The following is a 13,211-nucleotide window of genomic DNA, read 5'->3' on the forward strand; positions in this document are numbered from 1 at the left end:
AATGTCATGCAACAATTCAAAAGATTTTTTTACTTCTAAAGACACGTATTGCTCCACCGTGTGTAATAATAAACTGTTGTTTGTGGTGTCTTTGAACGCGTCTTCAGTGTTGGGGTTCAGAGACAGCGCAGACAGGAGAGAGAGAGGGCTTGATCCACTTAAGGCGACTGACACAACAGAGGTTTGTTGATCGAGCTTCTTATAGCTTTATTGTATCAAATCAACATGGACGGAAACATTTGCAACATCCAGGTGCTTCTCCGGGCTGCAGAGTTTTTGGAGCGAAGAGAGAGAGGTGAGTATTTATGGAAACAGTCAAGACTATGTGGAGAGGAAGTTGGTTATTGTTCAGCAACAAAATGCACAATGAAAGACCAGTAATGGACTTCTTATTTACAGCATAGTTGCATTATCGTATCATATGTGCGTTGTTGTATATTACCTTCATATGTGAAGCGTTTTATGTTCGATTTTCCCAGTTTGACTCAGTGACCTACATATCGGGCGCAACATTGTACTCAAAGGCGCCAATCTGACACTATTTGAAAACGAAGTGAGCGGCACAAGAGCCACTGAAGACGTGGCGCCAACAAACTACTAACTGCACCTACCGCTTTATTTACAGTACTTTGCCCTTTTAACATTTTGGTCTCGGGATCTAGAAAACATTTTACACTCAAAATGGATTGTTTTGGGATGGCGCCAAAAGCAAAGCGCTCAGCTGACTGACCGCCGTTTGGAGTGACGTGTGTCTCTTACTAAAGCTCAGCGTCATATTTAAGGTTCACATACATACTTACTTTGTCAAATACAAGTTACAACTTGTGCACGTCCCAGTACACGGTGCTATGACTGTGTAACAGCAGTAATAATGCGTGTCTTTGTCTCCTGCAGAGGCAGAACATGGGTATGCTTCAGTTCTGCCTCTCAGCCCGGGCCTCTCTGATAAGAGGAGCAAACAGAAGAGCAAGAAGATATCTGCGGGAGGCAATAGGTGAGTTTATTATGTTAGCCCGACAATGGCAGGGAGGGTGCGGCTTTCAAGTTTAATTTAAAGCCTTATTATCTTGCCTGTGTAAACACTGTTTACATCTGCAGGTCTGTTCACAATGAGCTGGAAAAGAACAGGTAATGATGATTACTTGATGGTTAACTTTATTATTTTATTGTATAAGAAGGCTTGGAATAACAAATATATATTTTATCTTCATTTTGTAGACGAGCTCAGCTAAGATATTTCTTAGAACAGCTTAAAAAACAAGTCCCCTTGTCCACTGACTCAATGAGGAACACCACCCTAAACCTCCTGAGGCGGGCCCAGCTCCATATAAAGGTAAATACAGCATTCTTAACTATGTGCACACCACAACAGTGGAACATGTCCTTTGTAGATTCTTAATTTGTGTCCATTTGGATATTGGCATTGCAGAAGTTGCAGGAGCAGGATGAGCGTGCTGAGCAGCTGAAGGGTCGTCTGCGCTGGGAGCAGAGGGAGCTGAGGATTCGACTGGAGCAGCTTCAAAGAACTGAGAGGATGAGGAACAACAGTCAGGGCTCAACCATGTCCTCTGAGAGGTCAGACTCTGACCGAGGTGCGTTCTTCTCTGTGTATATATTTATATTAATGAATTTGACTTGATTTATATAAAACTTGTTTTATTTCTTGCAGAGGATGTGGAGGTTGACGTGGAAAGTATTGTGTTTGATTGTGTGGAAGATCTGCACATAACACGCACAGATGCAGACCACTGTTACTCAAGCTTGGACCAGGCCTGGCTATGACGGAAGCTAACAGAGTCCTACATGGTACCTCATTTTTTATGTAGGAGGCAGAGGTGAAAACATTCCAAAAAAGCAGTTATGATAAGTTACTGTACAATCGCTTGCTAATTTTGACAGTGGGATTACATAGGACACTTCTTTTACACTTTTGTGACAACAAGCTAAATAATGTTGGTAATGAATGAACTGTCCATTTGCACTGATAAGCAGCTAGGATTCATAAGGTTTGAGTGGGCGTTACTTTACCAACATCAGTGTATTACTTTGCATTACCTGCCACAAAGTGTTTCAGGCCTAAATCAACTGTGTAAGGGCTTATATTCAACTAAATCTTAACTTATTATTCAGCCTTAAATCAAATTAGGTTTAGCATTTTGTATTGCTTGAGCAGTAAATTCATACTTCAGTCTTGTGTAGCATGCACTTAAACTCTATTTTTGTATTATTGTTTCATTATGTAAGTTCTGACATGTGTCCTCTTGCTGCACAAACTACACATTATGCACGTGTCTTTAGGACAGATCAACTAAAACAGTGAAAAAAGGGTCACATCTCTGCAAATACTGAATTACCAAATGTTTGGTGTGATTGAAAACTATTCCATGTTTGTTTTACAGCTAATTTGAAGCTCAGTGATGCATGCAACCTCTAAACGGCACTTGTAAAGAATATGCAGTATGTGCTGTCCATTACTATGTATTTAATTCCTGAAGGCCATGTGCCTTTTAACTTTTTATGCAAGATGCCTTATTTACTATGTGTATGTATGCCTTCATTTGACTCTTCACCCAGTAATATTATGTAGCAACTTTTGTACTGATGTAAGCTTTCAATGAGTAAATATTTTCTATATTTAAGTGCTGCTTGTTCACATTGTGATTTCTCTTTTGACTATGAAGTGTCACAGCTTATGACTGTCCATTATCATTCAAAAGAACACACATGACGAAAAATACTTTATTGCTAATCGGATACACACATTTAGTGCATCAGCAAATCAAAGTTAAGCGTATAAAAGAAGGTATACATTTTTACCTTTTAACCAAATTTTAAAGAGCTTGAGGCCAACACTGGACCCTTTGTTCCGTTAGAACAAAGCATAAATCATAAGCGTATAATTATTTTGGGTGAATTGAACCCACTACAAATTTCCCAGTGTAATTTGTTTGCAATTACTGCCTTGTCTGAGTATTAAAACCATTCTCTCAGCTGATGCGCAAAATCCATTCATCCATCTTTCATCGCTTATTCCCGTTAGGGAACTGGGGCCTATCCCAGTGACTTATGGAGTCTGCAAAATCCAGCTAGTGATTATTCAATTATTTAATTTCTTGATTTAAATAATTATTTAGTTGCAATTAGATTTATTAGTTTTGGCCCTGCTGTACCGCATATGATTTTAGGCCAGATCTGTGTGGAAAGATTCAAGGATATTTGAATATTACGGACACAATAAAAGGAAAGGGTTTGAGGAACAGTCCAGGATGGCAAATGCTTTAATTACTTTATGGGACCGAGGGCCACCTTAAACTGTTCCACACCAAGATCCTTATAAATACTGAGATGGTTTAGAATGTGAATCATCCATTTACAGCTCAGGCCTTCATAAGCCTGTATTTGAGAGCCTCTCGCACCGCAGACCGCTTGTGACCAGAATCAATTTGTCTTACATTATAAAGACAGGTAAGAGCAAAGGAAATCTAAGCCAGTGCCAGCACCTCCTAAATCAAACATTCAGTCTTCTGTGGAGCTCAAACGTATTGTTTCTTCTGAGCATGCGAAGCAAGTCCTTTCGCCTTCTCTTTAGCTGCCAGTGCAGTCTCCCTTGCTCGCTCTGTTGCAGTTTCTGCCAAGGTCCTCGAGGGCATTTCACCTGCACGGATAAAATCATGTGTATAACAAAATTGTATGTTAATTTGTCAAATTGTAGCAGCTAATCTTAACTGACCTTGCATTTTGGCCATGACATATTCAAAACCTTTCATTGTCTTTGTAATGCTGGTTTTGAATCTTGCCAGTCCAAATTCCTGAAAAGTAATACACACACCTTGTAATAAAAATATATATAATACTGCAGACAGTTAAATTTAAGGAGACATTCTATCAACAAATGTATGAATGGCATCATTCAGTGAGATTTAAGTGAATGCTGTCCTGCTGTCTGTGCAGCATGACCATGTAAACAAAGCGTTATGTTTTTGTTGTATTATTATGTCACTGTCAGTACAGAATGCATCAAATATCAATCTGCGCATGTCCAGATGCACAAACGTTGGCCACTTACTATGGCAACACACACACAGAAAAACTAAATCTAATACACTATCAATTTCTTTTACTAAAGTCAATTATTAGCCAACGTTTATGAAAACAACATTTAACGGCCTAAAACCTGAGCAAACAGATCAGCGTAGAGGAATGTCATGGTCAAGTATAATATTTAATGTGTTGGTAAAATATCATACAGCATCTAAAATGTTTCAATCTAAAATAAGATGGTATGAAACTTTCTCTGCAAAGTCCAAGACTACAACTGATATTCAGGCCAACGAACTAGTCATGATGATGACAATTTGGTAAAGGACACAAATTGAAGAATGGCATTTCACTTTGCTGACCTGAATAGGTCTTGAGAGACCGTAAACATTGGTAGAAATCCAAGCTTCTCTCTTTATCTGCGTCCAACTGCCATTCTCTGAGTTTATGCCATACTCGCACCGCTCCTCCACAGACTAGACAGTCAAAGAAACAAAGTTAGGCAATGTAATATACCGGTATCAAATGTAAGTAAGTAACAGTACCATCAGGCGAGCATGAGTGATGTTCCATGTTAGTGTAGTTATGGTCCGCTTCTGAGGGTCCACAATGGAGTCCTCGATAATGTACGCTAAACTGGACATTTTCTTTGGAAGGTACCTCTCCATCCATCGAGGTGCTCGGCTAGTTTTGGTCAGAAGACGTCTGGAAATAAGGCAGTTGGATGGAGTGACCTCTCGGAAAATAATATCCTCGGTCAACACATGGTTACTGTGGACAAAAATCAAATGAGGTTTACTCTATTTATTCTGACATTACTACAACATGGTTTGTCATGAAAACTTTCATTGTCAATAAAGTGCATCTGAAGTCTCTAAAGAAGACTGTAAACACTATAATAGCAGTACAAAACGACTCGCAGGTATATTTTCAAAGCAGCATACTGTCATAATTAATTTGCAGTGGTGGAAAGAGTACTGCCGATTTGTACTGAAGTTTAAATACTGTTAACATGACTAATAATGTACTTGTTTACAAGTACAACTGCAGTCAAAATTGTACTAAGTAAAAGTAAAAAGTACACACGAGAAAGTACAGCACTACTAGTGTACTAGTTAAGAACTAAACAATTACTTTTTTTTAAAACCACAATTCCCATATTCTCTGAGCACTGGTCAATCAGAGCTGGCGATGCAGTGACCTTTTCAGAGTTGGTGTGGAATCAGATACAAGCGTGAGACACAGGGACAACTGGGCCTGTACTCACATGGTTTTTAAATGTAACCGATTACAATTACATGGCTAAAATTACAATTATAGTACAAGTACATGTGTAAAAAAACGACTCAAAATATGCTCAAAAGTACAATTCCTCAAAAAAAATACTCACATTTCCTACATTTCTAATTATTCACTTCCCACCCCTTTAAATCTGGGTTACAATTGATCATAGACTGAAAATAAAAAGGGCACAGGGCTCCAATAAAGACTTCAAGGTTCAATTATAAAGGGCATTTGATAACTATAACTCAAAAGTGTGTGCGACCACTTGATTCTTAGCAATATATTCCAAACGTGTAATTACAATTATTAGCCTTCAACATGATTTCAAGTTATTTCAATGGACTTAATGTGTCATAATCCCTCCTTTACCTGTAAGGATTGGGGTATCGCTGCCAAAACGCAACACAAACTTGGTCCCAGGTTGCTTTAAGCAGATCTGCACAGCAGAAATACTTCACCATTGTTAACCTATGTTTGTTTGCGCTGAGCCTGTGGAAACAACAGTACAAACTGAACATGTTAAGATAAAAAGGCTGGTTTTCAGGCTATAACTTTACAACCAAAAATCTCTAATGTGACTTCCTCATTGCTGTCACGCGTCACACGCCAATATTAAGGCAAATTATACTATATAATAACTATATAAGATGATTATTGAATGAAACATTACAATATAGAGTCCTATATAAGATTAAAGTTGGATGACAGTTTACTGTCGTTTGTCACGTCCACTTTCCCCGCAGCATTAGCATTAGCACGGCTAGCACCGAGCAGACGATGTCAATATGAACAGCTCAGCTTGTCCTGTAAAGTCATGGATGATATTTTGTCCAATAAAACCACTTTCAAATGTACCTACTATGTATAGATGGCGATCAGCAGATGGGTGTTATCGACATGTTCAACTCGTTCAGTTGATAACTTCTCCATTCATCCCTCCAGCGCTCGCCAAACGCGACAGTAAAACTAAAAGGTCAAATACCAACGACACATCCGGGCGATGGGTGCAGTGCTCTGCGCAGACTGCAGGGGGCAGCAACACACTGTCTGACCACCATGAGACTGAGTCAATGAGAAACACTTCTTGTATTTGGATGGATATGCCAAACAAAACCGTACACCAAAAAGTTTGTTTTATTTGACACACGAGGCACTACATGTTTTGCTGCGTTGATGGCAGTAACAGAAAAGCCATTTAGAATACACCAAGGCGTTGTGATTAAAATTAGTCTATTATTCTAAATAGTCTATTTAATAAAGATGTGATGAGTAAACCGTTTCCCTGACGATATACAAAAATACATATGATACATATATAAATACAAAATAAATATGATATCACTGCAATGAAGAAATTAACATTCAAAATCTCAGATCATCGTTCTTAGGACTCGCTGATACTCATGAGCAGAACAGCCCAAAATGAGAACCATTTCTTTAAATGAGAGTTACATGGTACCACAAAGTATGAAACGACAACCAAAATAAAATAACTTTAAAATGTTAAATGTTAAGATGTTGTCCTTGCAAATGGAGGTAGCCTATGTGGAACAATAAATTGGACAAACAATAGCATTCGCGCACATTTAACATTAGAATATACTAGGTCAAAACATTTTAAACACATTTAACGTTTTTTTTTTAAAATATTATAGACAATGGAAGGAGCTCTACATAAAGCAAATTTGCATGCAAAGCTTTAAAAAGCCTACCAGTGACATGAGAGATTAAGAATATTCAAGTTTAAAGGCTTGATTTAAAAAACCCTTTACCACAGGCCAGAGCAGAGTGGCATTTGAACTGCATTTTACATTAGAGATTATACAGTATTTCAGACAGCAGTTGGTGGGTGACCACCATTTCGACCATTCAAAGTCTGTCTTCTTGTAGAGCGAGTCCTGAAAGAGCCCTCTGGGTGAAATGCATCCGGCTTGTCCTCACAGCGGAAGACCATGAGGAAGCCATTTCTGTAGTTTTTATTCATCCATCCATACAGCACAGGGTTGGTAAAAGTTGAGCACATTGCTACTATGTGAAACACTGTGTATATGAGCTTGTATTCCTTGAACCTGAGGACTAGGTCCAGATCACTGGCCAGCTGAAAGGCATGGAAAGGCAGCCAGCAAATGGCAAACACAACCACAACCAGCGCTAACATCTTGGTGGTCTTCTTGCGACGGTTAATGCTGTCATTACGTGTGGATGGGCTGATGTGATTCTTTAGCTTCACCCAGATGCAAATGTAAGCATAACTGATAATTGCTAAAGGAACAATGTATTGTAGAAGGAGCATTGAAAGACTATAAATGATACTACTGGTTCCATGCGGCCACATCTCAGAGCAGACAGAAATGCGGAGGTTGATGGAAAGGATTTCCTCATGCCGGTATTCTCTGAATATGGCTAAAGGTGCAGCCAGAACAGCAGACATGGTCCAGGTTAGTGCCATGATGAAAAAGCTGGAATTCCAAGTTAGGCGTCTGCCCAAGTGAAACACAATGCAGCGATATCTCTCCAAAGCTATGACCGTCAAAGTCAGGATTGATACATGCACACTCAGGGCCTGAGCAAAAGGAACTGTATGACACAATATCGCTCCAAACTTCCACTCATCCATCAGTGTGTAAACCAGAGTGAAAGGCAAGCAGAAGGTGTCCACTAGAAGGTCTGCCAGGGCCAGGTTTGCGATAAAGAAGTTGGTCACAGTTCTCATATTTTTATAACGCAGAATCATGTAAATGACAAGAGCATTTCCCAACAGTCCCAGAAGGATGATGAGCGAATAAGCAGTGATCAGTGTAATCTGGACCCAGAGGTGCTTTGTGACGTCTGTGTGGAACCCAGGAGGATGTGACCCCATAGAGCCATTTTGGGGCATGAAATCATCAAATTCATATACTCCTCCTTCTCCTGTGTTGTTGGACAGGTCTGGTGGACTCATTGTAACTGGAGCCCCTTAAAAGCAGCAGGGAAACCTAAACGATATAAAAACAGATTATGTGAGGAGTGCTGTATACATAACAGAATAAAAATGCTATCTAAAACATACATGCAACCTCTTTGATTGCTATGACGGTCAGCACAGAGAGTTGTATGTAAAAGCAATAGCTCAAGTTATTAAAATGAATGTACTATGTGTACTGTAGACCAAATTATTACTATTGAATTAGTAGAATTAGTTGCCCAAGGCAACGCTGTGCTATGTGGGCATTCTGAATAGCTCATAAATTTAATGATTATTTGTATAAGCTAATAATTAGAGAATGGATGATGATTCAAACATGTGCACAGGCCACACAGCACACATATTAACATTAAATGTATATTTCTCTGTGTGCATTACTTGTAGAAGTTGCTCATTTCAAAGCAGGTTGCTGAATGAATAGATAGGTCAAAAGGGAGAACATTTTGAACAGAAAAAATGTGCCTGGTTAAAGTGGCTCTGTCCTGCAAAGAGCTGTAACCCTCACCCACCTTGCCTATGGATGGTGTTAGTGTGTGTGTGACTGAGCTGGATGGTGGTCGGAGTGGCCGATGGCACAGATCAATCTACCCCAGGGCAGCTGTGGCTAGTATCTTACCACCACCGAGTTTGGAATGACTGAATATGGCAATGTAAAGCAGTTTGGATGTCTTGAAAGGCACTATATAATACCAATGTGTTGTTGTTATATTATATGAATAATGGTAACATCATAACTTTAAACATTTTTTTTTTATTTCAGGGCAATTTAGGGCAATTTTACTTGTGGGGAAATGGTGATGAAATTAAATGCATAATTATCTTAGTAAATTGTAAGTAAATTGTTTGTAAAAAAAAAACATAATTTTGTTAGAAGCAAAAAAATAGTTTTCTACTGATTTGGAAAGTTGCCCTTCACACTGCACATCATCAAGACGTTACATATTTGTACATCCTTTGAGCTAGAGACCAGAGGCTCAAAAATGAAGAGAAAACATGGAGCTTTCATGGAGCTGGTACACGGGCTGAGACAGAAGCAGATGGTGGGCAGAATGCCAATAACATGTGCATCAACCATCAGCAACTAATCCATGAGATGAAGCCCCCATCTGAGGACTGCCATACACCTCACCTCAAACATCCCTGTGGGATTTGAATGAACCGACTTAAAAAGCGTAATAAGATGCGTGACTACACAAGAACCGATGCGCTCGAGCGAAACTTAATTCAAGTTATTGAATTTGTTCTAAGCCGAAGTTTGTAAACGATTCTCCAAATGGGCACTTCTGTGCACCTGTCCGCCAAGACCGTGGCCAGGACCGTGGCCAGAACCTGCACGATGCACTTGTTGGCAAAGTAGAATTTATTGCTTGATTTTATTTAGCACCCACACTTAAATAACCTGTAAAATGTCAATGCAGTCTCAATTCTGTCTCAGAGCAAACGAGCAAAGCGAGCCCAATATCACTTCAAAAATCGAAAAAAAATGATAGCCAGGGCTTTAGACTCACCTTTCCCACTTGTGTCCTTTTGCATGCGCGTCTTTACTCCCGAGTGAATCAGAGCGAGATCCAGAAGCTCCTCCCAAACAGAAATACTGAGTGCGCATCTTGAGTGAGCAGTGTGCGCTCCTGCAGAGGCTGCTCCATGACTAGTGTCCACCAACAGCTCTGAAATTACACATAGAACCATATCCCGCCTTTCTTTGCACTCATTGGATCAAATGGAAATATTATTTTACAATACACAATGTCATTGACATTTTGTTTCACATGATTTTCCCTTTTCTTAGTCTAATAGGCTATTTATATTAGTCTATAGCTTCTAAACAATATGAGTGGTAAAGCGATTTCACTTTTGAGTTATTTCTGCATTGTTTGTGAACAGTGGAACAAGGCATTATGATATAGAAAGCACAAGCTTTGCATGATTTCCTGCAAAGACAATGATGAACAGTATGGCCAAAATGTCTTTCACATCCATTTTGTGAGTACATGATTGTTATTTTTGAACAGTATAGCTCTTGTATAGGCACATTTTCATTATTTTCAAAGCCCCAGTACATAACCTCTTACCCAAAAATATTTGTTTGTTTGTTTGTTTGTATTTATTGCATCCTTGCTCAGTCCTTGTATTTCCTTAAAACGGACACTTTTCTTGCTTGTTGAACGGAAATACCATGCCTTTGACAGTAATATTCCCCAGTATGACATTAAATGTGTTATGAAGTATTTCTATTTCCTTGGAATCATCAATCAAAGTACTGTTGCATGAGTAACTTACAATGAAGACATGTCTGGCATCAGATCTATACCAGATTAAACATAACGAGTTGTGTTTAATTTGATGATGCTTTAAGAGGTCCAGTGATTTACTAAACATGGGTCATTACATTTTATTGATTTGTGCATACGCACACACACACACACACACACAGCTATTCAGCCTCCATTTATCTCTTCAGTGCAGGATTGTACTGGTACAGTCAAATTGAACTAACCGTAAAATCAGAGCTATAACCTGCACTTCATCACTTTCTATAGTTACTTCTCCTCTTCCAGTTCCCCACCTCCTCCACATCTCCACTTCATCATCTCATCCACACATTGTCTCTCCTTCCTCTATCACAACAGTGTCCATGCCCCAGGGGCAAGACACCCACCCGTATTCTGCCAGGTTTGAGTGACAAAGAAATACGTAGGTCTTCACTGAAGCTCTTCTAATGCTTCTTTTTTCTTCTGCATCCAGGGTGACACACCAGTTTACAACGAGTAACAACATAGACAACAATACGTTTATTATTGAGTTCAGTTGGTCTCACATCCATCCATTTTCTACCACTAGTTCCCTTTCAGCGTGGCGGGTGACTGGAGCCTATCCCAGTGACTTCAGGCCTTAGGCCGACTTGTCGCAGGGTTAACACAGAGACATAACATTCACTCTCTAGGGCCAATTTTAGAGTTACCAATTGTCTTTGGACAGTGGAAGGAAGCCAGAGAACCCGGAGAGAACCCACGGTAACACGGGGAGATCATGTGATGTTGGTCCGGTCCGGGAATCGAACCCATGATCTCCTTCTTGGGAGGCAAGAGCACTAACCGCCTTTGCCATTTCTGAACTTTTCTCATTTGTTCGAGCCAAATGTATCATGGAAAAATAAATTTATATGAGAACATATTCTTCGAATGTGCAAACAATGTTGTCAATGTTATCTTGCTTGATCTGGTCCCATCCCTAATTTTTGTAGCTTCTTCTACAGCATGTGCGTAATTAACAACAGTCATCTGATCCCATGACCACAATCTGTGAACAGATTGATATTGATTTGATTAAACAACATTAAAATATGGTTGTTTACAACATGCCTTTTAAAATGATTTTTTTATTACACAAACTATACCATGCAGTATTAACTCTGTACCACATCAGTGTTAGCAGGATTATTTGACAGGCCTATATGAATTTGAGATAAGAAAAGTGACAAACCCCCTCCTTGGCCTTTGCATTTCTTCTGAAATGTGTTATGATTTGAGTTAAAGGAGACATTATATCAGGGGTGTCCAAAGTTTTGTTCAAAGATGGATGCATCTTAAAACATATACATAGCGGAGGGCCACAGACAACATGGCATTGAAGTGAATCATTCAACATCATTAATTTGTCATCATTAAAGTGTTTTTTAATAGCCACCACACCATTAATATGGTTTGGATTTTTGTTTGTTAATTATGTTATGATAGCCAATTTCTTACATTTTTACTATAAAAATTACTACTTTTGGTCATTTGGGCCACTTAAGCATGAAGACCGAAGACCAAAAAAAGCTGCTCTGAGGGCAGCATTTTGCCCCCGGGCCATTGTTTGGACACCCCTGCATTATATGCTTTTTTTAGGTACTTAGGTACTATAACATAAGTAGAACATAATTTTACATTTTATTCATCGTAAACCAATCACAATAGTGATCTATACCGTAGTTGCTTAGTAATAGATACAGTTGGATTCACTTTCATTTACATGTTTTAATTTTAGAAAAGTGGCTATGTGACATTTTAGAACACATTATGAGTCACTCAGAGCCTAGGCTCACACTTACACAGTCACTAAATCAAAATGAGGACTAAACCAGGACTAAACCCAAAATTAACCTGGACCAGAATCAGGAATTTAAAGAAAACTATTACAGGATTAAACCAGGTCCACATCAAGACTAAAACGAGATATATTAAGGACTAAATAATGACATAATGACATGTGTGAAAGCACCCTAAATGTTTCAAATAATCACAACTAAGAACATTGATGTAGGCGGGGATAGGGGGTAAGTGAAAACAGATATTTTCTGATGACACAAGCCTCAGTTACAGGATTACTCAAACATTTATGAAGCGATCAAAATACACATTTGAATAATCTAATGTTGAGGAAACACTGTTGGAACAATGTTGCAAGATCATTAGTAGAAGTAGTAGATTCAGCATAAAATGGCACCTTTAAAACTACACTATTTAAGGAAGGAAACTTGTCCCAGACTCCTGCCTTGAAGCTGTGCCTGTACTTCTGGGTCTTTATCTTTATACAGACAATTGTAAGGTTAAAAATGCATCCAACAGCATATGGCAGCTTTTACATTTTATTACAATTAAAATATTGATTTATAAAGATAGCTTCTCTGTGAAGTCTGCAAATTGGTTTTCCTTTCGACAAACGTTTGCGTGGGATGCTTCATTATGCCTCGCTGAGTCCCTTTAGCGTGGTCAACAAATGAATGCAACACAGCTAATCTACCAGTCAGGGTGCCTTTTTCATATCATTTTAATCACTTTAAGCATTTTAGTTTACTGCAGCAGAATGATAATAGCAGCTAAGCATCTTTTACTCATAACATTGCAATCATGGAGGGAAATAACAGTTTTTATAAGGCAAG

General features: G+C 38.9%; 3 protein-coding genes across 3 annotated transcripts; 1 reads left to right on the forward strand and 2 right to left on the reverse strand.

Annotated features, from left to right (window-relative positions):
* The first annotated feature begins 105 nt into the window (after window positions 1-105).
* mxd3 (MAX dimerization protein 3) lies at window positions 106-2,639 on the forward strand. Its single transcript, XM_072437903.1, has 6 exons — window positions 106-295; window positions 895-994; window positions 1,099-1,128; window positions 1,219-1,333; window positions 1,430-1,592; window positions 1,670-2,639. Exons 1-6 carry the CDS (start codon window positions 226-228, stop codon window positions 1,780-1,782), a joined length of 591 nt encoding a protein of 196 aa, XP_072294004.1. The 5' UTR covers window positions 106-225; the 3' UTR covers window positions 1,783-2,639.
* Window positions 2,640-3,262: 623 nt separating this feature from the next.
* Window positions 3,263-5,832, reverse strand: prelid1a (PRELI domain containing 1a). Its single transcript, XM_072437960.1, has 5 exons — window positions 5,692-5,832; window positions 4,584-4,809; window positions 4,401-4,514; window positions 3,731-3,809; window positions 3,263-3,655 (listed from the first exon to the last, which is right to left on the reverse strand). The coding sequence occupies exons 1-5, from the start codon at window positions 5,781-5,783 to the stop codon at window positions 3,534-3,536; spliced, it is 633 nt and encodes a 210-aa protein (XP_072294061.1). The 5' UTR covers window positions 5,784-5,832; the 3' UTR covers window positions 3,263-3,533.
* Window positions 5,833-7,153: 1,321 nt separating this feature from the next.
* On the reverse strand, window positions 7,154-9,914 carry npy7r (neuropeptide Y receptor Y7). Its single transcript, XM_072433441.1, has 2 exons — window positions 9,796-9,914; window positions 7,154-8,297 (listed from the first exon to the last, which is right to left on the reverse strand). Exon 2 carries the CDS (start codon window positions 8,261-8,263, stop codon window positions 7,154-7,156), a length of 1,110 nt encoding a protein of 369 aa, XP_072289542.1. The 5' UTR covers window positions 8,264-8,297; window positions 9,796-9,914.
* Between the last annotated feature and the right edge of the window lie 3,297 nt (window positions 9,915-13,211).

This window comes from Eucyclogobius newberryi, unplaced genomic scaffold (genome assembly GCF_026437365.1).
Source record: "Eucyclogobius newberryi isolate DKJ021-1_F unplaced genomic scaffold, fEucNew1.0.hap1 SCAF_11, whole genome shotgun sequence".
Taxonomy (NCBI): domain Eukaryota; kingdom Metazoa; phylum Chordata; class Actinopteri; order Gobiiformes; family Gobiidae; genus Eucyclogobius; species Eucyclogobius newberryi.

Excerpts from the sequence above, each read along its gene's own strand:
- mxd3 (XM_072437903.1), top strand. The coding sequence starts at position 226 with ATGGACGGAAACATTTGCAACATCCAGGTGCTTCTCCGGGCTGCAGAG. Across the intron at positions 296-894 it reads TTTGGAGCGAAGAGAGAGAG|AGGCAGAACATGGGTATGCT; the intron begins GTGAGTATTTAT and ends TGTCTCCTGCAG. Across the intron at positions 1,129-1,218 it reads AATGAGCTGGAAAAGAACAG|ACGAGCTCAGCTAAGATATT; the intron begins GTAATGATGATT and ends TTCATTTTGTAG.
- prelid1a (XM_072437960.1), bottom strand. The coding sequence starts at position 5,783 with ATGGTGAAGTATTTCTGCTGTGCAGATCTGCTTAAAGCAACCTGGGAC. Across the intron at positions 3,810-4,400 it reads GTCTCTCAAGACCTATTCAG|GAATTTGGACTGGCAAGATT; the intron begins GTCAGCAAAGTG and ends ATTACTTTTCAG. Across the intron at positions 3,656-3,730 it reads TGTCATGGCCAAAATGCAAG|GTGAAATGCCCTCGAGGACC; the intron begins GTCAGTTAAGAT and ends TTATCCGTGCAG.
- npy7r (XM_072433441.1), bottom strand. The coding sequence starts at position 8,263 with ATGAGTCCACCAGACCTGTCCAACAACACAGGAGAAGGAGGAGTATAT.